General features: G+C 46.2%; 1 protein-coding gene across 6 annotated transcripts; it reads right to left on the bottom strand.

The window, feature by feature from the left end:
- Positions 1–3,187: 3,187 nt before the first annotated feature.
- LOC120505636 (E3 ubiquitin-protein ligase TRIM39-like) lies at positions 3,188–23,076 on the bottom strand. 6 transcript variants are annotated; one of them, XM_039716357.1, is made up of 16 exons: positions 21,935–23,076; positions 20,881–20,968; positions 19,817–20,411; positions 16,266–16,315; positions 15,058–15,156; positions 14,149–14,528; positions 12,198–12,299; positions 10,062–10,214; positions 9,629–9,796; positions 9,126–9,293; positions 8,535–8,699; positions 7,681–7,845; positions 6,663–6,827; positions 6,182–6,316; positions 4,909–4,935; positions 3,188–3,960 (listed from the first exon to the last, which is right to left on the bottom strand). In XM_039716357.1, the coding sequence occupies exons 6-16, from the start codon at positions 14,333–14,335 to the stop codon at positions 3,401–3,403; spliced, it is 1,995 nt and encodes a 664-aa protein (XP_039572291.1). In that variant the 5' UTR covers positions 14,336–14,528; positions 15,058–15,156; positions 16,266–16,315; positions 19,817–20,411; positions 20,881–20,968; positions 21,935–23,076; the 3' UTR covers positions 3,188–3,400. The 6 variants fall into 6 exon arrangements, with proteins under 6 accessions (XP_039572291.1, XP_039572290.1, XP_039572289.1 ...); XM_039716356.1 differs by having other exon boundaries at positions 19,817–20,968; positions 21,054–23,076; XM_039716355.1 differs by having other exon boundaries at positions 19,817–20,968.
- Between the last annotated feature and the right edge of the window lie 1,598 nt (positions 23,077–24,674).

Genomic DNA, 24,674 nt, shown 5'->3' with positions numbered 1-24,674 from the left:
GGAATTCACTTCATTGACGGGGAGCAATAACTGACAGTGCAGTTATTGTCCAGTCTTTTTTTAAACATATTTAGGGATGGTGATTCCACAACCTCCCTGGGCAGATGATTCCAGCACCCAATCACTCCTTCAGTGAAAATTTTTTTTTCCTGACATTTAACCTAAACTTCCCCTGGTGCAGCTTGGAAGTGTGTCCTCTTGTTCTGTCAGTGGTTGTCTGGGAGAAGAGACTGACCCCCACCTGTAGCCATGATATTTTATGAAAAATCCTTTCCTAGGATTTTTCCCATCCTGAGGAGCTGAGAGCCTCAGGAAAGAAATGTAAACAATAACTATCTGCTGCTGTGGAATGCAACAGGTGCATCTTCCATTGGTCCATGGGGATTGTTTTCAATTAGTGACCAATCACAGCCCCCTGTGCCAAGGCTGTGAGCAGTCACGAGATTTTGTTATCTATTCTATTCTATTTTATTCTATTCTATTCTGTTCTTGTTCTTTGTAGCCTTCTGATCATCTTCTCTCTCTGTTTTTTAGTATAGTTTTAATGTAGTATTTTAATATAATATATAACATAATAAATCAGCCTTCTGAGAAAAATTGAGTCAAGCCTCGTGACCCCACACTTGGATGGTTCACTGCAACACCCACCTGACTTCAACTACTTTTCAGGGAGTTATAGAGAGTAATAAGGAAACCCTGAGGTTTTCCTGAGGAAACCCCAGATTGGAGTAGATTTTGACCCCGTGGAGCAGTGAATCCTGTGCCAGGATGTGGGAATTCTTGGAGCAGACTGTGGAGATCCAGCTATCTGACACCACCCAGAATGTCACCTTGGAGAGCCCCAGGTGAGGGGAAGACAGGGAAGGACCCCGGGGGGTGCAGGAGAGGAGGTTTGGGTGGGGTCACCATTCCATGGTGCCAACATCTCCCAGGGTTTGGTCCATCTCCTGGTCTCACAGTACTCCCACCAGTAGTTCCACCATTATCTCCCATTGGCTCCAGCACCTCCCAGTGGTGGGGAGACTGTCTCCTACTGGTTCCACCACCTACCAGTTGTTCCACCACGATCTCCCAGCAGTCTCACCATCCTCCCCTGATCCCACCCTTCCATTTCTCCTCCCAGGACCTACTTTGACAGCGGCCACAGCCCCCCCAGTCCTCCCATGCCCCTGCCTCCTCGAGCCCCATGAATGCCAGCTTCCAGCTGTTGGTGCAGTATAAAACACAGAGCAGCACACGGGTCCCAGCGTAACTTTATTTCATGGTAAAACTTCCCCTTTTCTCTTCCCAGGACCCCAATCTTCCCAGGGACAAAGGAGTTTATATTTTGGGGGCAGGTCTCAGGGGAGGGTGCAATCTTTAACAAATCAGGAGAATTGGAAGTGAAAAACCAGGCAGGGATTACAATGTGTAAACCAATAAAAATCCCAAGGGAGGAGAACAGTTTCAGTAAACTGACGACAAAGTTTGGAGAAATGGAAACTAGCAGCTAATAACAGGAGGAGTGACGAAAATTCTGGGAAAAGGTGGGAACAAAAAGGAAACAGCATAAAGAAATTATCAAATTACAAATCAAACAATAAGCCTACTAGGAAAACAAAAAACCACATCACAACAGAGGAATGAAGGAAGAAAAAAAAAAAAAGCCAGTCTCCATTTACAATTGAAACCCAGCCTCATCTGGAGCCACTTTTGTGGTGAAATTCGGTGAATTCCTTTGCATTCTTTGCATTCTTCTTGAACTCCGAGAGTGTGTTCATGTGAGAGTGTTGTGTTGATTTGAGTTTTCCAGCATATCAACATGGGGATACCCGTGATATAAAAATTCATTTGCTGAGAGACTATTGGAGCGTAATTGAGTGTCTGCTGGTGTCTTGGAATTGCTTTAGTTTTGTGGCTGAGATCGCATTTGTGGGCTTGAAACACCCTCTTGTGTCAGTTTTAGTGATTGCCCGTTTGGCACCCTTCCTTCTCTTCCTCACGCCCCCTTCCATTACAAACCTGGAAATACTATTGTAACTTTCAGAGATAATACCTTGTATATTTGGAATTATTGAAAATGGGGCTGAAAATTATTGAAAATTTAGTTTCTTCTAAAACTAAAGTGGGAGATTTCAATTCTCCATTGAAATGTATATTGAAAAACTGGAAACAGACTGGAGGAGACCCACCAAATAAACCTAGATTAATCCAATATTGTCATCAGTGGTGGCCAGTATACCAGCTAAACTACCAGTTTAAGTGGCCAGAGAATGGTACCTTAGTTTAGGGAGGGGGAAGAGGGAAATTGAATTAATTGCCTTATGTGGATTTATTATTCTATTTGGAAAACCATCTGAAACTGAAAAAGGAGAGGCCAGTGTTGGGGTGAACCTGGGGTAAACAGAAAGTCTCTCATGGCCTGGTAATGGTAAAGTACCTTTCTTTTCCAATCGATCTTGAGGCATGGGTGAGATGCCTCACTTCTTTTTAGCGAAGATCTGGAGAGACTACCTGAAGTATTTGAAACCATTTTCAAGACCCAGACTGACTGGATATACAGGTTCTGCTAGATAATTCAGTCGATTGTACAGATAAAGAGACAGTACTTCAGACTAGTAGGAGGGAGGTGAACAGAATAGACACAGAGGGCAGGCTACCACAGGAACTGCTGAAGAGCACTTTCCCTCCCTGGACCCCCACTGGGACCCCAATACCAGGGAAGGGAAGGATTTCCTGGGACAATATCAAAAATTTGGCTTTAAACAAGCAATGCCAAGGCAAATCAATTGTTCTAAACTTTATGAGGTGAAATAAGAACCTCATGAGACTCTAGTGCATCTGCAGGATGCCTAAGGGCAACGCTAATATTGATCCAAAAAAAACAGAGGAAGGAAAAGAAACAAAAATAAACAGGCCAAACCCACAGAGCAGCAGTATCTCTAGTCAGAGAAACCAGGTGCCCAGCCAGCCAAAAAGCCTGCCCAGGAGGAAGGAGCTGCCCCTCACTCTGCCCTTAGCTCTTGCTGGAAACCCTGGTCTGGCTCTCACTCATCCTGATGATCCCAAAGTCTGGGGGACTGGGGTGGGGGGAGAGGGGGTAGGATCAGTGACCACCCCAGACACAAAAAAAACAAAAATTGTATGAGACCAAAAACAAAATCCCAAGACAGTAATTTTTCAGGAAAATTCACAATACACAAAAAATGGGTTTTTTAATAGTACCACGAAAGAAAATTTATTTCCCTTGACAACATAAAATTTCCCTCAAAAAACTTTTCATTCTGAAGCATAATTTAGAAAGCTGACCACTGTGACAGGTTTGGCCTCTCCTTCAATACTTTTGTTCGGAAGACACAAATCAGCAGCCTGATTACAATGTGATTCAATCGAAGTGTTGACCTTTGAAATGCAGAATAAACTACTCATCATCATCAGAAAACTGCAGTATTGCTAGCGGCTCAGTGTCAGGCTCAGCAGCAGCAAGGCCTGTAGAGAAGAAGGGAAGGAATTTGCCTTCCTGTCTGCTGCCATCAGCAATACTCAAAGTGCACAAAACTACTGCATTAAAGACATCATAAAAAGAAACCTTCTTGGCTGGGATGTCCAGGAAGATCCCAATCTGTGACAAATAGCCAGTCACAGTCAGACAGGTCCAAGGATTTGTGCAGGCCAAATAATCTTGCCCATCTACACAGGCGATAACCCAAAAGCCATTCTCAGGACACAGAGTCAAAGTGCCTTTGCGAGGCACAGATTCACAGGCAATACCCAAGGCCCAGTTTCTTCTTGTCCCAACATTTACTTCCCAATAGTGTTTCCCGGAAGTGTATCCTTCCTTTGCCAACACAAACAGATGGGAATCAAATCTCTTCTCATTTCCGAGCAAGAATCTGATGACACCAGTATCTTTCACTGTCCTCCCATCTGCAGAGATTTCCAGTCTGGGATGAGCTGTGTCAGCATCCAGGATGACATCTCCTGCAATGGTCAAGTCAGGCCATGAGGAACAGAAAACACAAGCTCTGCTTTTCTGAGCATTTCTTTTCTCTGCCTTCCTCCCCCTTTCATTTGTCCTTCCCTCCCTCCATGCTCAGGTGCACTCAGCAGCCTCTTGTCTTAGGACACCTCAAGCTTCTCCCTCCACTCCTGCCATGTCCCTTCCTGCCAGAGAGAGTGGCAGCCAGCACACACCAAATGCCAGGCACTCTTCCAGTGCTCCTGGGGCTGCAGCAGGCAGCTCCAAGGAGGAGGCTGTGCTGCCCAACCTTCTCTGCCTCCATCTCTGCATTGCTGGCAGGGGGTGGCCTGAGGAAAAGGACCAGGAGCTGGCAGCAGCTGGAATGAGGTTTGGCTGACAGCAGCTGTAATTAGGTTTAGATTAACTCCTTGCCAAAATCTGAAGGGGGTTTTCAAGTTTTAAGCACTTTTTTCCTCAATAACAGGAAATCACCAGTGTATTATACTGCTTGCACATGGATTAGAGTGGAAGAGTGGTCTGCAGTACCACAAGGATAAAGGAATGTTTCTTGCCTCAGCTTTCTACATGCATCAGAGAATGGGAGGAACCTCTGGTAGGACTCAAGCAAGGTGCAATGTCACAAACTGAGGTCCTCTAGCTCAATTCTGATTGAAAGGAGAATTGTTGTGGAGCAAGATCAGCTCCAGACGCTTTTTCTGCCAAATCAGAAGTGGGAGCTAGAGCTGCAGTGGCCAGTGCAAGCCAGCTGTGCCTGCTCCCCACAGCTGAGAGGGCTCCTGACAAACACAGGCAGGGCCTGGGGCAGCACATAACAGTGAAAAAAGTCATCCAACCACCCTTCCCTGAGTGAGTTCTTCCCCAAACAGCTATTCAAGGGCGTTGGGTGTGTTTTCCAGAGCTGCACTCAGGCTCTTGAGTACTCACTTCCTCATTTCACTTATGCTTACCTTTGTAGGACCGTAGATCTGGAAGGTCTGTGGGAAAGGAGAAAAGCAGGAAGTAAGTGGATTTGTTAATGCTTGCTCTGGCAATGAAACAAAATTTGCCAGGGTGACAATGAGGCCACTCTCCTGCCCCCCTAGTCTGACACTGACAGTATGGTCAGACACAAGGCTCTGAGAGTTGCGGGGGCACTGACAGCACAGTCAAACAGAACAGGATTGAGGATATCTCTTACACAATACCCAGCTCTCTCCTTCATGACACTGATGCCACGCCCATGATCTCCTACTCCCCCATCACACACACACATACACACTGTTTATTTAACCAGTTCTACTCTCATTTCATCAAAGACTCCCAGAGAAAACAGTACATCAGGGTGTGTGATAATTTTGTTTTCCAGACATGGGGCATGTGGCTCCAACTTGCTTCCTCTGAGGACCAAGGAGGACTAAAATGTGCTGTGAGATGAGCTCAGCCAGAGGCCAGAGGAATGGCCAGACCCTAAACTAAAAAGGAGATGGGCTTTCACAGAGAAAGACTTGCCAGGAAGCAAAGGTGACCTTCCTGCACCAGGTACCCCTGGAAACCCTTGTCAAAGTGATTGAGCACTGCTGAGCCAGGGGGAAGAGGAGCAGGGCTTGCCCAAGGCCTGAGCCTCTACATTTCATCTGGGACTCTCACACTCCCAGTGGTCCTTCCCTCCCTGAAGTGTCCAGCTCCCAGTGTTCTGGGGTACATGGGCTCTGGAAAAAGGAGAACAAAGACCCTCCCAGCTCAGTAGAACTGGTTTGGATGGACTGACTGCTGGAGGGCTGGGGAAAGAGCTCACAGGTCCTGTGAGCTTTCCCAAAGGCTTGGGAAAGGCCTGATGGGCAGGATGGAGGGTTGGGATCAGGCCCCCTCCATCTCTCCAAACAGCACTTCTGGGCTGTGGGAGACAACAATGTTTGTTAAGAGGAAGAGAAGTGGGGAAAGCAAGAAGATAATACTAAGGCATGGAGGTGGGCTCCTTTACCACATATTGGGTCATAGAGAGCCCACACTACACATTCCTCTCAAAGACAAGGTCATGAAGAGGAACCTTGACCACCTGCAGTCATAATCTCGGTGTTCAGGTGTCTTCACAGGTGAGGACACAAGAGCAACTTGCCAAGAAAATCTGTCCCTCTCCATCTGTTTGAGGAGCTGTTTACAAGAAGCTCACAGGACAATTTGCCTGTAAAGCAGCTTTACCCTTCAGAGAAATGAAGTTCTGCTGGAAAAGGCCTTGCTCACCTAAGTCATATTTTGTAGACCCCAATGCAGTCTGAGAAGTTTTTTCCAGAACTTGGATTTCCTGGGAGAGCTGCTGGATGTCCATCAGCTGAATGGATTCCAGGACCCTTGAGGTATTTTCCTTCACTCTCCTTCCTGTAAGAGAAGACTGGTGTCAGTGGGACAGTGGTTTGACCTCACTTGAGATGAGGTATGGGACCACAAATTACACTGGACCTTTCTTCTTAGAAAGGACCAAAGAGATGCTGTGCTTTCACTTCCTCCAAATGTGATGGAGAGACAATGAACATTTACTGACTCCCAGCACCATTTCATCATCAAAGGTGATGATTCCACTTTCATGGGACAAAAGAGCTGCTCCCAAGGAAGTTCTGCCCCATGCACCCACTCGGAGGAGGCAATGATTTAGCTGACAAGGACATCTGTAAAGCAGCTTCTGCCTGTCGAGAGATGAAGGCCTGCTGGGAATGGCCTAGCTCACCTAGTTCATTCTTCATGTCTGCTCTTATCGTCTGCAGGTCACACTGTGTGGACTGCTGCATGTTCTGGAATGCTTCCTGCAGAGTTTGCATTTGTTGGGAGTAGTGCAGAAGGTCCTTCTTCCACATGGATTCCATGGTCCCTGTATTTGCCTCCACTGTCCTTTCTGTGAAGAAAGAACCATCTCACTGAACAGTCTCATTGCAGTCTCGAGGGGGAGACCAGCAACCTGCAATCACAATGCCTGAAAGCTCTGATTTAAACTCTCTGCCAGAGCATCTTTCCTTAGGACTCTCCCTCTCCCTGTGGACCTCCCTAAAGGCTTGACCAAGGCCTGCTGGGCACCACTGACCCCAGTCCATCTCTGCAGACAGCATCTGTGGGCCCAGGGAAACAGCACCCATTGTCATGAGGAGGGTGTGGTGGGACATCCCCTAGCTGTCCCTCAGACCCCATTGTGGTCTCAGGAATGTTCACTGGGCCTCAGCCTTTGTCAGTGGCTTCCGAGATTGGACATGGACGCTGTGCCTGCCCAGGGGAATTTGGCAGAGAGTGCTGGGTGCTGCCAGTGCCCTCCCGTGCCCCCACCTCATGCACTGGCCATGGAGATGGCCCCAAGCTGAGCAGGTGAGCATGGGGTGGGGTGATCATGGGCACAGACATGCAGGGTGTGTGCAGCGGCATCAGGAGTGGGGCTGCAGCAGAAGGGCAATGAGGAAGGGGACGGAGACAGGGACAAGGGCTAAAGGTGAAACCTTACTGACTATCAGTGAAAGAATTTAGAGTTGAAACTGTCTTCAAAGACAAGGGAGAGAAGAGGGACCTTGAGCCCCTGCAGAGAACACTTCACCATCAAAGGTGTTCCAGTGGCATGGATGACAAATCCATTACCCATGTAAGGGCTGTCCTTCCCCATCCCCTTTGAGGAGCTCTGGAGGATGTCCTCACAGGAAAGCTTGCCTGTAAAGCAGCTTCTGCCTGTCGAGAGATGAAGGCCTGCTGGGAATGGCCTAGCTCACCTAGTTCATTCTTCATGTCTGCTCTTATCGTCTGCAGGTCACACTGTGTGGACTGCTGCATGTTCTGGAATGCTTCCTGCAGAGTTTGCATTTGTTGGGAGTAGTGCAGAAGGTCCTTCTTCCACATGGATTCCATGGTCCTTGTATTTGCCTCCACTGTCCTTTCTGTGAAGAAAGAACCATCTCACTGAACAGTCTCATTGCAGTCTCGAGGGGGAGACCAGCAACCTGCAATCACAATGCCTGAAAGCTCTGATTTAAACTCTCTGCCAGAGCATCTTTCCTTAGGACTCTCCCTCTCCCTGTGGACCTCCCTAAAGGCTTGACCAAGGCCTGCTGGGCACCACTGAAGGCAGCACTGACCCCAGTCCATCTCTCCAGGCAGCATCTGTGAGCCCGGGAAACAGCACCCATTGTCATGAGGAAGGTGTGGTGGGACATCCCCTAGCTGTCCCTCAGACCCCATTGTGGTCTCAGGAATGTTCACTGGGTGTCAGACTTTGTCAGTGGCTCCCGAGATTGGACATGGACCCTGTGCCTGCCCAGGGGAAGGTCCCTGGACATTTGTCAGAGAGTTCTGGGTGCTGCCAGTGCCCATGGTGCCCCCACCTCATGCACTGGCCATGGAGATGCCCCCAAGCTGAGCAGGTGAGCATGGGGTGGGGCTCATCATGGGCTCTTAAACTTGGAGGTGCTTCAGTGTCATGGAGTACAAAAGCTGCTTTGCCATGTCAGGACTCTTCTTCTTCACCCTCTTTGAGGAGCTGTGGAAAATTATTTCATAGGACTGTTTGCCTGTAGAATACCTTTTTTCTTCAGAAATTTGAAAGCCTTCTGGGGAATGGTTAGTTTACCTAGGTCATGCTCCAAGTCTGTTCTGACCATCCGAAGGTCACGCTGTGTGGTGTCATACATGTTCTGGAGATTTTTCTGTAGAGTTTGAATTTGTTGGGAGGCTTCATGGTGGTCCTTCTCCAGCCTGGATTCTAAGCTGGTTGTTTTTTCCTCCACTGTCCTTCCTGAGAAGAAAGAACATTTTCACTGGGACAAAGTCATGGTTTTCTTGAGGGAGAGCCCATTGATCTTTAATGACGATACCCAAAAGCTCTGATAAAAAATCCCTGTTAAGGCTTCTCTTAGGGCTCTCTTAGGCTTCTCCTACTCCCTGTGGGTCTTCCTCATGGCTTGACCAAGGCCTCCTGGGAAGGATGGAGGGCAGGAATGATCCCACTCTATCTCTCCAGAGAGTACTCTTGGGAGATAATACTCTTTGTTTTGAGGATTGTGTGGTGTCACAGAGCACAAAAACTGTTTCCTGTGTAAGGGCTGTCTTTCCCCACCCCCCTTGAGGAGATGTGGTGGACAAGTTCACAGGACTGTTTGCTTGTAGGGCAGCCTTTGCCTTCAGAGGTATGAAGGCCTGTTGTGGAAATGCTTCTGCTCACCTAGTTTGTTCTCCAGGTCTGTTCTGGTCATTTGAAGGTCACGCTGTATGGCAACCTTCATGTTCTGGAAAGTTTGCTTCAGAGTTTGAATTTGTTGGGAGACATGCAGGAGATCCTTCTGCCATATGCATGCTATATTCCCTGTGACATTTGCCTCCACTGTCTTTCCTGTGAAAAAAGACTGGTGTCACTGGGACAATGGTTTTTCTCCCTTGAGGAGAGGTCTTTTCCCACTAATAACACAAAACTTTCCCCTGAAAAAGGAACAAGGAGATATTCTTTCACTCCCTTCTACAATAAGGGAGAGAAGAGGGACCTTGACCATCTCCAGTTGCCACCTCAGCATCAAAGGTGTTCCAGATGACTGGGACATAAGAGCTGCTCCCAAGGAAGTTCTGCCCATTCTGACAAAAGGCAAAGGATTAACTCAAAGGTCAGTTTACCTGTAGAGCCAGATTGACCTTCAGAGACATGAAGGCCTGCTGGGGAATGGCCCTGCTCACCTAGTTCATCCTTCAGGTCTGTTCTGATGATCTGAAGGTCACGCTGTGTGTACAGCTGGGTGTTTAGAAAAGCTTTTTGCAGAGCTTGAACTTGTTGGGACATTTCATGGAGGTCCTTCTTCCACATGGATTCCAGAGTGTTTGTAGTATTTGCCTCTATGGTAAATCCTATAAAGAAAGAACAGTGTCATTGGGACACTCTCATTACCTTCTTGAGGGAGAGAGCAGTGTCCTGATTTAAATTCACTTCCAGAGAGTCTCTTCAGGTTTCCCTTTGAGCATTCTTGATCAAAAAAGCTATTCCCCACATAAGGATTGTACTTCTCCGTCTGCTTTGAGAAGCTGTGGTGGGCAATCACACAGGACATTTTGCCTGTAGAGCAGCTTTTGCCTCCAGGGAAAAGGTGGCCTGCTGGGGAATGGCCCTGCTCACCCAGTTCATTCTCCAGGTCAGTTCTGAGGAGCTGAATATCACGCCGTGTGGACTCCTGCTCATTCTGGAAAGCTTCCTGCAGAGTTTGAATTTTTTGGTAGAGGTGCTGGTGGTTCTTCAGCCAAACAGTTTCCAAGGAGTCCACTCTCTTTCCTGTGAAAAAAGACTGGTGTCACAGAGATAATGATTTTTCCTCCCCTGAGGCGAGGTCTTTCGTTCCACTAGTGACATAGACCTTTCCCCCTAGAAAAGATCAAGAAGATGCTGTTCTTTCACCACCTTCAAGGACGAGGGAGAGAAGAGGGACCTTGACCACCTCCAGCTGCCATCTCAGCAATCAAATGTGTTGCACTGGCATGGGACATAAGAGCTGCTCCCAAGGAGATTCTGTACAAGGCATACACTCCAAGGACTAACTAACAAGTCAGTTTGATTGTGGAACAGTGATTGCTTCCAAAAAGATAAAGGCCTGATGGGGAATGGCCCTGCTTGCTATTTTATTTTTCATTTTTCTTTCTTTGTGCAGGGAGGGCACAAGAAATTCAATTCAGTCTCCTCATGTCCTGCCTATTTCTAATTTATACTCTCCAGACTTCTCTTTCCCCAGACAATCCTTTCTAATTCAGAGGCCTTGGAAAAGAACTCAGCCCTGAAAAACAAAGATGGGGACTTCACATTCTAACGGACCTGTGGGCACCATTGATCTCTTCCTTGGCTTTCAGATGCTCTTCCACCAAGAGTTTGCTCTGGGAAGGAGCCTTGGCCTCTCTTCTGGACCTGCAGTCTTCCTTGTGACATGGAAACTTTTTGCCACTACAGTTTTTACCTGTTGAAAGGAGTCTCAGCGCCACTGTGAGCCCTTCTAAACATAAGCTTGAAGCTCCTGTGCTGCTGGTGACGAATATTGAAAGGAACCCCATTGCCTTCTCACTCCCCAGTGGTGTGGCCACAGGGGAGAGCCCAGGCCACGCTAATTGCCAAGTGTTCACTGAGCAAAGAACATTCCTCTGCCAGCATCCCAGCTGGAAAGAGCAGGAATGGGAGAAAAGCTTAGATCCCAGGGACGATGGGATCCAGAAGAGTCCAGGCTGTCCTGGTCGGTGCTGGGAAAAGCCCACATTTGGGGCAGCTCTGCACCCTGGAGTCCTGAGCATCTGCGTGGGGATGGGAAATATAACAAAGGACTTGTTGGAGGCCTGTGGAAGTGGGAATTTCCAGAGGGGTGAGATTGTTTGATCTCACTGCACTAGACCCTCATGCATCTTCTTCTTGCTTGGCAGAGGTTTTTTTCTAAATACTGTGGGTATGTCCTGGCACTGATCCATCAGAGAAGGCTGATGGAAAGGCTTCTCTTTGTGTGAGCAGAAGTCACGTAGAACCTCTCCTTGGTCATCTGTTGATAATCTGACAAGACAATGAGTCTCAGAAATGCAGAATTGCAGACTCAAATCATCAAACAATGGTTTGGGTTTTAAGAGACCTTGTAGGTCCTCTCTTTCCAATCCACAGTCAGGGCCCTGCTCCAGCTCCCACCCAGGAAGGAAAACCAAGTCCACAAAAGCCCCCCAGAAAGGGCTGAACATGGCTGTGCCCTCAGACACCACAGAGCTGGAACGCCTGGCACTGGACTGAGGAAACGAGACCTCTCACCAGCCATGGCTGCAGAGGCAGGGATCTCTGGACAGGCCCTTGCCAAGGTGGGAGGCACCACTGACACTTCTAGAAAAAAGGGTCCACATCTGATGGATGAGCTCCACTGGGGAGAATGAGACCAGTGGAGGCAGAGGAAGGGACCCTTCTAATTCACCCCAGGAAAAGTACCCAATCCCATCCTCCTTCCTTCCTCCAATCCCATCCTCCTTCCTTCTCTTGCCTGTAGGTACCATGGTCCACCCAAGCTCTCAGCTGCATGTGGAGGCACCTCCCTTCTGCCTCTGGATGACAGGTGACAAAATTCTACCTGCAGGAGAACTCAAATTTAAGCTGAGTGGAAGTTAATGCATCTGAAAGCCAGAAGTAGACTCTACATGATATTTCATCCTATTTGTCAGAGAGTAGTCTTACAAGAGGCTGAGAAATTACATCCTGCAGCCTCGCTTCTAAGAGCATGAGGTCCTGTGAACCAAGACACCTTACCTTGAAATACCAGAACAGCACCAGCAGCCAGTGTGAGAAGGAATAAAGCGAGCTGTATCCAGGAGGCAGGGACCCACTGAGATGCACCTGGAAAAACAGAACCTTTGGGGGGAAAAAAAAATTCCAAAATTTCTTTGGGAAAAAAAAAACACCCAAAGAGATTTTGTGGAGATAAATAGATAAATAGAGAAATAGTCACAGTCCTACACAGGTGGTCAGAGCCTGCCTTCCCTCGGGATGTGCACATCCTTAGGGGCAAGAGAGATCCTGCTCATTTCACACTGCAACCTGCCCTGCCTGCAGTGCCCCATGGTGGTCTGGGGTGGGTCTGGCTGGACTGGAGAGTTGTCACCTTTCCTGGCACTGGAAAGGGCCTCACAGGGCTCCTGAGACAGTGAGCCTCCAGCAAAGACTTCTGGGGACAATGGAACTCACCTGAGATGTGCCCAGTAGTTTTCTTCTCCACCTGTACAGGGGGTTCAGGATTTGACAGGTGACTTTTCCCACTTGCTCTCCTGTAAATGTAACTCGACTACACACACTGAAGAACCTCTCACTGTCCTGGTTACTTTCAGTGTCTGCAGAGAGCCCCTGCCCATCCTCAGTAGCCCACTGGGTGACAGGTTCTGGAAGCCACCTGTGAGATCTGCAGCCAAGCTCTAGCCCTTGCCCTTGGGAGCCCTGAATTTCAATGAACACTTCACCAGGACCTTAAAGGCAAGAGAGTTTGTTGGTGGGAGAAGTGTATTTCCTTGAAAGCTGCTCTTCCTTTGATTCACAGCTCTTTCTTAACCCAGATTTTCCTGTCAGTTTCTGTCAGTCCTTCACACAACCTTTACATTGGTCTTTCTGTCATCCCGCACTTCATCTGCCATAAATGCCAGATTTCCTTTGGCTTAGAAAGAGCTATGGTGTGGGATGGATTTGCTTCTCAGCTCCCCATTATTTCATGAGCAGGCAGGGAGAAGGTGTGTGGTTTGTATTCTTCTTTTAGAATGACTCTGTAGGACCCCCATCCAGTTTTGAGGATTGGTAAAGCAGGGCACAGCACAGTAAAGCCCTGGCACCTCCCCATTCCATGCCAGAACTGCAGGTGGCCACAGATGGTCACTGACAGGAGATGCCCCAAAGCTTCACCAGTGTGATGGGGTGGGATGCACCACACACAATTCAGAGTCACAGTCCTGGTCAAAGCTGGATTTCATGGGAATTTGTCCTGTGTAATAGTAGGAAATGGGTGCTGTCTTAAAGCTTTTCCTCTCTCCTCTCCCAAAAGCATCTCTAATCCCCTTTAGATGAGGTGATTTAGATTCAATCTTAGGAAGAAATTCTTGACTAAGAGTGAGGCACTGGCACAGCTTGCCCAGAGCAGCTGAGGATGTCCCATCCCTGGAAGTATTCAAGGCCAGGTTGGACAGCATTTGCTCTTGCCCATGGCTGGAAGTTCAAATGAGAAATTCTTTAAGGAATTCCAACTCAAGCCATTGCATGATTCTAAGATTCCCTGATTCCATCATTCTATGCTCTTTTTCATCAGTGAATCAAGGTTGACCAGCTCCATCTGACGTTATCAATCTCTGCCCACAAATGATGCCCACTGTCCACCTTGGGGGAACTGGCAGCAGAGAACATCTCCTTAGCCCTCACCCCAGCTGAGAAGTCACAAGACAGAGGGCCTCACTCCATCAGTCCCACAGCCAGGGATGCTGAGCACTTGGATGTCTGCCAGGTGGCCTCACACCTCCTCAGCAGGGATTATTGCAGCTCACCAGCCCCTTGTGTGTCAGAACAGGGCTCAGGCTGGGCATGGAAGTTGCAGAACATCTTGACAGGTGGCCCATGCTGAGAGTGGGGAGGGGATGTGTTGGGTCATATGCAGGGGCATCAGCTGGGGGACAGTGACATTTTGGAGAGCTCTTTTCCCTCTGTAAGAGCTTCCCCCCTTCCCTACCTGGCCTAGAAAGTCTCCAACCTGCAATGCTGAGCTTGGTGGCCATATCAACAATCCAATCCCTGGATATCACAGTGTAACTGCACAGTCCTTCATCTGCTGGCTGGACATTCTTCAGTGTCAGGGACACATTTCCAGTGTCAAATCCATCTCTTGGCACCGATGTCTGTCCTCTGTATTTCTGCATTGGTTCACCCCCAAACTGCTATATGTGTAGATGTCCTCTCAGTACCCATCTGGGATTTTTCTTCACTGCACTTTGGGATTGTCCAGTGGCTTTGTGGAAGCGATGGTGCAAGGAAGGATTGTATCCTGACCAACAATTCCAACTACATTCTCAGGAGAGGTGAGCTCAGAATTGTCTGTGAGTGAACATCTGGCTGAAATCAATCAGAAAATGTACTGGTGTGAAGGAAACAGGTCTAGGAGTCACAGTGGGGAACAAGTGAAAGTAATAGATTAAAGGGAGAAAACAGGGATGAAGTTCTACAGGATGGGATTATTTTGGGGAAAAGGAAAAAACTAAATGCATAAAAGCATATCCCATAAAAGAGCCATTTCATGCTGCTCCACAGCTGACCTTGCCCTTTTGCAGCCCTGTGTCACCAGCAGCAAGGTGGCTGTGGCAATGCCAACTGCCCATGCAGACAAGGACATGCTCCTGACACTGGGCAAAGCTGGACAGGGCACAGCTATCTTGGCTTAGGTCTTCCCTGGCTTCACCAGGGGAGAAAACCTCTGACTTCAAATGGCTGAATTCCCCAAGACCAGAGGGGCAGGGTAGCTCTGGATCTTGTGGAGTACAAATCAGAGCTGCTCAGGAGACCATGACCCTCAGCTGCAGGACTTCTGATCATCTGCAGGCTGGAATCCCCCAGAAAGGAGCAGAACAGCTCATGGAAGCATTACCTGAGAAAGGGATAACCAGAAGCAGTGCCAGAGCCAACTGGAGCCATCTCCTCTGCTCCATCCCTGCAGTCCAAGGGGTGGGATAATCCTGCAGCTGACCTGGAACAGGCACAGAAGAGAAGTGAGAAAAGAAGAGAAATCCTGTCCCAACCCCTTCAGATCTCTCTCCTGGTACTTGTCACCAGCTGTGACCCCTGAAGGTGCTAAACCTCAAACAGTTGAGATCAGAAATAAAAAAAAAAAAACTTGTGCCTTTTCAGAGATCTCAATTACACTTGCAGCTTCTGGGAATTTCAGTCTGGCATGCTCTCAGGAAGCTGTGACAGGGCATGCAAGAGAAAATTGCATGCCAATTGCAAGAGAAAATTGCATAACCCAGTCTCTACTTCCTGCTGTGAAATTCAATGGACACCTTAACACACCAGTTTAAATCCTTGGTTTGGAATCACAGAATCACAGAATCTTTAGGTTGGAAAAGTTCTCTGTCAGGGCCCCAAAGATCCCTGAACACTGTGGAATTATGAGATGAATTATTTATTGGGTAAAAAAAGACAATGCCATGATGACCTAAGGTTTGCTGCTTATGAATTAGTAACCTCAATCACTCAAGGTACTAATCGGGAAATTTTAAGCCTAACAACATTTCTGCATGAACAACTGACCCCCCCAGTGGGTGCCCTGGGTGTAATCATCATCCTGAGCTACCATAAAATCAAGGGAGTTTCACACTGTTTCAACTTCCAACAAGAAAGAGTTCCAAGTGATCATGCTTGGAAGCAGCCTCACTTACTGAGAGGGAAGTTCCAGCATTATCATTAGTCCGATTTTGCCTCAAGGTCCTGCCCTAAGGGGGTACCCTGGGCTCAACTTTCCAGGGAGGGAATTCTCTCCTGCTCTGCTGCCTCCCCCTGGACAGCAGCAGAATAGTCCTTGGGAAACAAACATCAAACTCAAGGGCCAGTCCAGATCTCAACTTTTCCCCCAAATGACCATTCCCCATAACTTTTAGCTCCTCTCTGAGCTGTGCTGCTGATGCCCCCAGCTCTTGCCACCGGCACCTGGGGAGAGCTGGGGAATGGGAAGGGCTTGCTGGTCCCTGTGTGCACAGCTGGGATGAAGGGAAAAGACCAGTTCCAGTTTACACCCCAACAGCAGCACCACATTCACCACTTGCTCAGGAGAGAAAGAAATTACAGAGATCTGCTTACCTGCCTTACTCAGCAAAGATGAGCACTGATATCGGACAGGTATTCTTCCTCTTGCCAGAGAAATTTCCAGTGGCAGAAGGGAAGGAAAATGAACAGAAGAATCAGATCCTGAAGTTTAAATGTGGTGTCTCTTTGCCTAAAACTCACTTTGTTGCCTGAAGGTCAAATCTCCTCTGCTGTATGAGGGCTCTGTGTTGGTGACGTAGGCAGTTAGGTGCAAACGGAGCTTCAATGTCAATGAGAGTTTTAAGCAGTGATCCAGCTCAATGCCCACAAAATACGGTGTTTTAGAACTAGAGCTGGATTTTACCTGTTGTCAGGTAAGAATGATTGCCACGCCTTCCGTCTGTAGATGAGAGGTGAACTTTGATCACCTCCTTAAGGAAGTAACTTCGAAGAATTAAAATGAAATTAAGCCTTGAACATCCGGGGATTAACTTGGGGTGTGACTCTATTTAAAGAGCAAGGATCATTCTTCTGTAAGACTGATGTTTTTGTTGACAGGTTACCTAGGAAATGAAGGTGAGGTTTTCCTGGGACTTCACAGTCATACTTTAGAGAAATTCACTTGAAATGGGAGCAATTGTTTTTCTAGTGGATGACATCTGAAGTACTCTTGGATTTCCACTCAACTTGCCCTTTAGTGTTACTTCTCACAGCTGTTCTTGCTTCAAAGTCTGTGCCAGAAGTATTTCTCATTGTCCTAGAAATTATTTGATATTGCGAAAATCCTCTCTAACTAATTTGATATCCTACTATGAGCCACCTGCCTCATGCCAGAAAGATGTTGTATGAAGGTTTCCTGGGTTATAGTGAGGCTTTTGATAGTGACCAAAACTACAGCCAAAAAATGTGCATGCTCTAAAAAGGCAGACCCGAGGAGGAGCCATGCTAAACAGTTCTTGGAACATGTAAACTAGTTTGGGGAAAAGTTTAAATATACATAATTGTTTATGACTATGCAATAGGCTGATGTAATAGGAAAGGTATGTAAAGGGCATCTTTACATAAAGACAGAAATAGCAGGTGTGTTCTTGGCAGAATGCCAAGCACCCAGCTATAAATCTTTGCTTTATTGTCTTCGTCTCCTATAATCCTTTATTTAACTTTTAAATTTTTTTTTTACAGCAGAGTGAACCTCCTTTTTCACACTTTCTCCTTAGGTGGCCTTTGCCAAGAATCCACAGAACATCTGGGACTGTAACAGTGGGGTACTTTGAGCCACTCATTCCCAGTCAGGCTGATTCCAGCCTCCAACACAATCAGTTGCTGGGACCCACATCACTCCAGAAATACAGACAGGTTTTGTCCCTCTGTAGCCTGATGGCATTGGGATATCCTGTGCCCCAGTGTCTGCTGGAGCTCTGTACTCTGGGGGGGCTGCTGTGCCAAGCCCTCAAATGCACACACTCCAGTTAACCCATATGTCCCTCTCCTCCTCCTGGCTGCATGCAGGGTCTGATCATAGGATTCTCTGCTTACTTCATGTGAAAACAGTTCAGAATGCCTTTCTGTAGGATTGGGAGTAAGATCAGTGTATTCATTCTGTCTGGTAAATACACAGCTGGAGATTGGAGAAGCTGAGTGGAGGAAATGAGAGCGAGCATCTCTCGTGCTGTCTCCCAGCAGCTCTTGGGCTAAATGGCATCTGCCTTTTGTTTAATGTGATATTTTATTTCCAAGTAGCTGAGAGATCTGTAAGGAGCCAAGAAAATTCAATGCGTGTGCTGCCACCCAAGAGGGAATCCGAGAACTGGTGATCCCACCAGCCCCAGGATGGTCATGACAGTCCTCATAGTTTTAGGTAAGGAAGCCTAAAATTTTCAACCTTAGGCAACTTTTCAAGTTTAGTCAATCCCTAAACCTGAATGTTCCAGGAGACCCAGAGCCTGAACTGCACATTCAAGGGCAGTTGCATTGTGTGGTGAAATGGAGCAGGTAGGAACAGATTGGCAAAGCTACAAAGAGCCTGGAGATAGTGCCAAGAGATGCTCTGCAAGCTCAATACCCAGCCTGAGCCCTGTCCTGACAAATGTGGGGCTGGCAAGATGCAATAATCCCTGCTGTGTCATCAAGGTGGGGGAAATTTGGGATCATTCCCAGCCTCACTCCTCAACCTGGCTGGGCATGCAGCTGCTGAGACATGGTTGTGTCCTGATGCCCCCAGTCACCCCCCACCCATGGACTTGGGACACTTTGGAGGCATTTTAGGAGTAAATTAGGCCCCCCCACCCATGGACAAGACTTGGGACACTTTGGAGGCATTTTAGGGGTAAATTAGGCTGGTTCAGGGAAGGCAGAGAGACAATTTGGGGGGGCTTTTTGGTGCGTCTCTGTGTCTCCTCCTACCCGAAATCTCCCCAGATATTAAAATGGATTTTATATGTGTGATGTTAAAGTAACTTTGTTATAAAGATATAGTTTGTATTTATGCTGTTAATTAAGCTTAGACATAGGAGGGAAATAGCTATGCTTGTGTTAAAATGCCTGCTTGGATGGAATAACGTTCAGTGAACATAGGATGAGGACCCCTGCTACAGATATGCCAACTATCAGCACACACCCTCTGAAAACAGCGAGGACCAAGGCCCAGACTGGAAGTGAAAAGGAGAAGGAGCCAAAACCACAGCCAAAAAACTTGCATGCTGTAAAAAGACAGACACGAGGAAGGGCTGTGTAAAATAGTTCCTGGAAAATGTAACCTAGTTTATGGATATGCATAAGAGTCTATGAATATGCAACAGGTTGATGTAATGGAGAAAGAATTTAAGGGATATCCTCAAAGATAACTGTGTTGTCTTGGCTAAGTGCCAAGATGCACCCAGCCCTTTGCTCTGTGGTCCATTTTGTCCTATTGTCCTTTATAAACTTTTAAAAATTTCATAGGAGAGTAAACATGTTTTTCACACAGGGAATACCATTAGATTGGGGAGGTATCCTTCAGGAAAACTTTCTTTTTCTTTCCTTATCTTTTATCATTTCCTTAGTCCATTCTACCATACAATATTGTATCATTTTCTCTTTACTTTTTCCTCTCCTGGTTTCATATTTATTCCACAATTTTTAACATTACCCCAAGGGGGCTATCCTGGGATATCTGGCAAAATGTTCCCTCTTTTTCCAGTACCTTCAGTACCTCTATTTTCCTGCTGGTTTATACCAGCTCCTGGGTTTTTGCTTTGGCATTTACCCATTTTATCCTAACAGGTGTTCCCTCACTTGCCTCGACCACACTTGTTCAGACCTTGGTCCCTTCTTCTCAAGGATTTCTCTAATAAAAAGTTCCTTCTACCAGTACCACCTCCCACCTATGATTTACTAAAAAAATCCCCCCTAACTATTATCACATCTCACCCCCAACCTTTTATATACAGAAAATCTTCCTTCACTCACTTCGTTCCTTCACCTGCCACTCCCCTCATGGGGAGGCAAAACCGAGGTTAGAAGAACTCCACAATCACTTTGTGACTAGGTCACATCTCACACACACACCATTCACACTCTTACACGTCTACACCCATTCTTATCCCACCTAACCAAGTGATACTTACAGCCTCCTTTTCTCTCCTGGGTCCTCGTGCACGAGTTATTACAGGTGAATTTACTGCAGTCTACTCCAGGAGCTCAAAATTCTTTGCTCATAATTTACCTTAAAGATCTCCTCCTCCCTGAAAGATTCCCCAGTCACTCAGGGCCACCTGAGCCAAAAGCCTCCAAGGTCTCCCTGAGATCAGGAGTCTCCCTCGATGGATTTGGAAATTTCCTGGCCAATGCACCAAATCTGTTATAAATGAGAAGCTTGACTAGTCTAATATTCAAGGAGCAATCAATTTATTAATTAATATGGTAAAGTATGAGCAATACAGGCTGGGTACAGTGGAGGAAGTTTTCCCTCCAACTGCACACTGATAGCTGAGACTTACAGCTATTTATAGGGCTACTCATAAGCTTTCTCGGCAGTTTCTGTTCCCAATTTTTACTCATCAGCAGTTTCTATTCCAAGTTTTTATGTCACAATTCTACACACTATTGTGATTCAGTTTTTCTCAGGATGTATCCAAGAAAGGAGTATCCCCAGATGGTGGGATCCAGCTTCCAAAAGAAGTCTCCCAGCTGGTGAGGTCCAGATTCCAGATGTGGGTCCACCTTGTAATTGCAAGGATTATATCTCATAACAGTGATGTCCAGCTTCCCTTGGTCAAAACTATCAATCCTTGAGTTGATGTTCATCTTCCTTTCTCAAGCTGCTTTTCACTTGTTAAGGCATTGAGATAAGCATGTTTCCTTTTTATATATTCTAAAGCTATAGTTTCAAAGATCCTTACTACATGCAATATTCTAAAATTATACTTCAAAAGGTTATTATTGCAAAACTCTTTAAGGCTTAGCTACAAGCAGAAAGTTCCTGTCAAACATCAACATCCTTAAACTTCCTTTAATTCAAATGCTCCTAAATCAACTTAAGACTTATATAATTGCGAACAAATTATAGGTTCAAAGGCCTTCTTCCATGCTTTACCTCCTCAGTTATTTATTAGAATTTGTCTTGATAACTGTCCTATGGTCAGTTTCCACATGTATTACAATCACAGATACACACGTTGCCTGTATGTACCTGACACACAAAATGCAGCTTGGGATTTCACACAGCTCCTGCCAGGAGAGGGATCACTCGCACCACCAGCGCCGCCCTAGTGCCTCTGCTGTGGGGGGAGAGAGAGAGAGAGACTGTCACATCATCTGCCTTGTGCTGGTGCTGCTGCCACCACGGGAAAGCCACGCTGCCACCTCCAAGCGGCGCCACTCCAAGCACCATCCTCACGCGGGAGAAAAACCCTGGCAGCACCATCCTCGTGCAGGAGAGAAATAAAAGCAAGCACAGGGTCCTTCCTTATTTCCTTTGCCACGAATCCTCAGGCATTGAACCCACGTTCTGAGCCAGCCAAACCGTGACTCTGCCCGCCGGTGGCAGAGACAGGGCACGGCCACTCCTGATCGCCTCCCACGACCGGGGGCACAATCTCAGTTATATTATGATATTATATACATTAAAGAATGCTATACTAAAAAGAATAGCGAAAAGATACAGACAGAAGGCTAGGAAAGACATGAATAATAAAAACCTGTGACAGACCAGAGAGTCTGACAGAGCTAGACTGGGATTGATCATTAAGTAAAAACAATTCACATGGAACCAATCAAAGATGCACCTGTTGGTAAACAAGCTCCATACCATATTCCAAAACAATCAGATAATTATTGTTTACATTTCTTTTCTAAGGCTTCTCAGGAAAAATCCTGGTGAAGGGATTTTTCATAAAATATCACAATGACAGAAAAATAATTCATTAAAAGAACTGGACCTTAGCAGTGCTGGGGAACAAAAAGCCATGCTGGGGGGGAAAAAGCCATGCTAGGAACAAAAAGAACTAAACACAGAAATTTTAAATAGCTCAGAAGCTTAAGCACTTTTAACACTTTGCAAACTGATAAAGAGCTGACCTTTTCAGAACAAGAGTACTGCAAAGTGTGTACTTTACACAAAAAAATATCTCCAAAAAAAATATCTCCAGACACACAAGTAGTAGTTTCAGCTTCTTGCCTTTTACGACCTGCTAAGTACAGGAAAGTGTCATTGCTCAAAACCCACGACAGAATGCAACTGGTACCTTGAGGTTTCCTTTATTTCTCAGAGCAAGTCTTCCCTATTTTATATTTGCTGGTGAAATAAGCTGTGTCTTCCAGAAGATAAATATGCAGCAGCAAGAATTAAGTTATTTAGTACAAAGCTTAAACTTTTCTGCAGTGCAGTTACTCAGCAAAGCTTAAAATTTGCAGCTTGCATCACATTTTACAATAAATATATGTTTAACTGTTGTATTGTGCTTTTAGTTTTGTTCGTAGGTTTATAGTTTGATTTGTAATATGGGCGTTTTCATTGTTTCCTTTTTGTTCCGCCTTTTCCCAGAACTTTCGTCACTTTCCTGTTGTTAGTTTCTAGTTTCTATTTCCCCAAACTTTATCAGTTTACTGAAACTGCTCTCCCCCCTTGGAATTTCTATTTGTTTATACATTGTGGCTCCCGCCTGGTTTTTTACTCCCAATTCTCCTGATTTGTTGAAGACTGTACCCTCCCCTGAGACCTGCCCCCAGATATAAGCTTCTCTCTGCCCCCCTGTTCCTCGTCGCCAGGGTGAAGAGGGGAAGTTTTATCATCAAATAAAGTTACCCTGGGACCCGTGTGCTGCTCTGTCCCACTGGCACTGGGATTCAAGGGAGCTCAAGGGGGAATCTGCCACCCCTCCTCCACTTCTGTCATCAGCTAGCCGGGAGGGCAGCATTTAAACATTTCTTTCTTTCTTTCTGCCACTATTTGAAGCCATTTCCAGTGATACAAGAGCAAACAGAACCTTGGCTTTATGACATCTTTTCCATTTACTCCCCTGCTTCATCCAATTTTGACCTCTTACAACCAAAGGTCAGCAAGATGAGCTGGAAAAAATAGCAGGAATTCCTTGTGTTCAGCTAAGCTAAACAAGTCCAGGACCCAGTAATTCCCAAATTCTAACCCCAGACCTGCCAATGACTTGCTGTATGGCTTTGAATTACTGGATTTGGGCATTTTGCTTTCAAATGGGTACATAGGAGAAGCTCATACTGTGCAAAAAGTGGAACAGCCTCAGGGGCATTAAAATGCTTCACAGCCCCTTCAGTGAGATTTGGTAACAGTTTTTTTAATTTACCTTTTTAGAAATCTTTCCTTGAAATTATTTAATAATTTTATGGACGAAGTCACACTACTTAAACTTTACTTAATGGTAAAATACAAAGATGATGAGAAAAGAGAATTACTTGCTAACCACAACCAAACCCTCTCCCATCAGCACAGCTGTCTCAGGACAAACTGGTCAGTACCATCCAACACCCGAGTGTGTTCTATAACTGATGCTGAGCTGCCCTCTAGTGAAGTCAGAAACCACTTCCAGCACCTAGATTTCTGAAATTCAGGTCTCAGTCCTGAAAGGGTTAAAAGCATTGTGTCTAGGCATACTTTGGGCAAGAATAAAATACATTTTGACCAATAGAGAAGCTAGCAAAAATTAGCGACAAGCGAGAAGTAGGGAACATAACTTGCAAAAATGAAGGACAGAGTTTGCTAGAACCAGCGAGAAAATCCCTGAAACAGCTAATGAGAGATTGCTCACGCCTAGAGGAGAAAGGTGAAAAGAGCATGGGGATAAAAATGTCCAGCCTGCACCAGGGGACCACTGAGGAAGACGCGGATCCTTCCCGGTGATCACCAGGGTGCACTTCGCCCGTGCTTCACGTGTGCTGATGATAATGACAGCTAATAATGATGAGTTCTAAGAGTTTGCATAACCACGCCTTTTCTAAGGAAAACTGTGAATATGCATAAAGTATGACCATGTATTGAAATCTGGTCTGTACCTCTGTGCGTGGTTAGGAGGAGATATCCCCGTGCACCCAGCACACTGAAAAAGAAACCACCCGCTTCTCGACTTTGTAACTCAGAAATGTCTCTTGGCCCTGGTTTGAGGCCATTCAGTCCCAGACAGAGTTCAGCCAGATTTGTTTATAACAGAAGAATCCTACAGCAAGCATCTTAATCAGTGCATCTTAACAGTGTGCTTATGTTTTAATTTTACTCTTCCATCCTAGGGTCTTCAGTTTAGGTTGAGATTAAACACGGTACTAAAGTTAACACCTCCAGAGCATACTCTGCTTTTCCCAAGACTTGTGAATTCAAGTTCTCATCTTACAATGAATCACTGGCAAAAACACTTCACAGACCTAATATATCTGAACATAGGGTATTTTATTTTTTAAAATAGCGTGACAAGAATTCACCAATAGGCTCCTATAGTCAAAATCTTTAACGTGGTTATACAATTAATTTTTCTCATGCTCAGAGTACATCTTCTGGGATGCCACTTTCACTGAAGTCTTAATGACTTCAGTGCTGGTTACTGGAGCACCTTGACTGGTGCTGTCACCTCCCAAAAAATTCCATTGTGGGAAGAGGTCAGGATGAGTCACAATTTATTCTCAAATCAGGGTTTTAATGTAGCAGGTCCCTAATCAACCTTTTTTTTCATTAATTTAAGCAGAACAAGGCAGCCACTTCAGGAAGAGAGGAGAAGGATTTGGCAGTCCCAGCTTGGGGACCCTGATGGTATTACAATTTCACCACTGATTTAAAAATCATGTGATACTCAGGCTTCTTTGCATTCACAGAAAGATAAGATTGGGGTTTTCCTTAAGAATTAAACCCATGTTAGATGCAGTTGTCTCTGTGACACAGGAGGCAGGAAAGCATAAATGGGGTGGGTTTTTTTTTCACCTCTTGGTTTAGGGTACCTTGAAACTACAGTTGGCAAGTTGGGCTGA

Source organism: Passer montanus, unplaced genomic scaffold (genome assembly GCF_014805655.1).
Source record: "Passer montanus isolate IOZ18808 unplaced genomic scaffold, ASM1480565v1 scaffold35, whole genome shotgun sequence".
Lineage (NCBI taxonomy): Eukaryota > Metazoa > Chordata > Aves > Passeriformes > Passeridae > Passer > Passer montanus.
The sequence above is the reverse complement of the archived record's forward strand: the minus strand, read 5'-3'. Positions and strand labels throughout refer to the sequence as shown.

What these genes read in the sequence shown, in the direction of transcription:
- LOC120505636 (XM_039716356.1), bottom strand. Translation starts at nt 14,335, where the DNA reads ATGCAGAAATACAGAGGACAGACATCGGTGCCAAGAGATGGATTTGAC. An exon ending in TGCTGTTCTGGTATTTCAAG is followed by an intron (nt 10,215 to 12,197) that starts GTAAGGTGTCTT and finishes CTTTTTTCACAG; the next exon opens with GAAAGAGAGTGGACTCCTTG. An exon ending in AGACTTGGAGCATGACCTAG is followed by an intron (nt 7,846 to 8,534) that starts GTAAACTAACCA and finishes CTTTCTTCACAG; the next exon opens with AAAGGACAGTGGAGGCAAAT.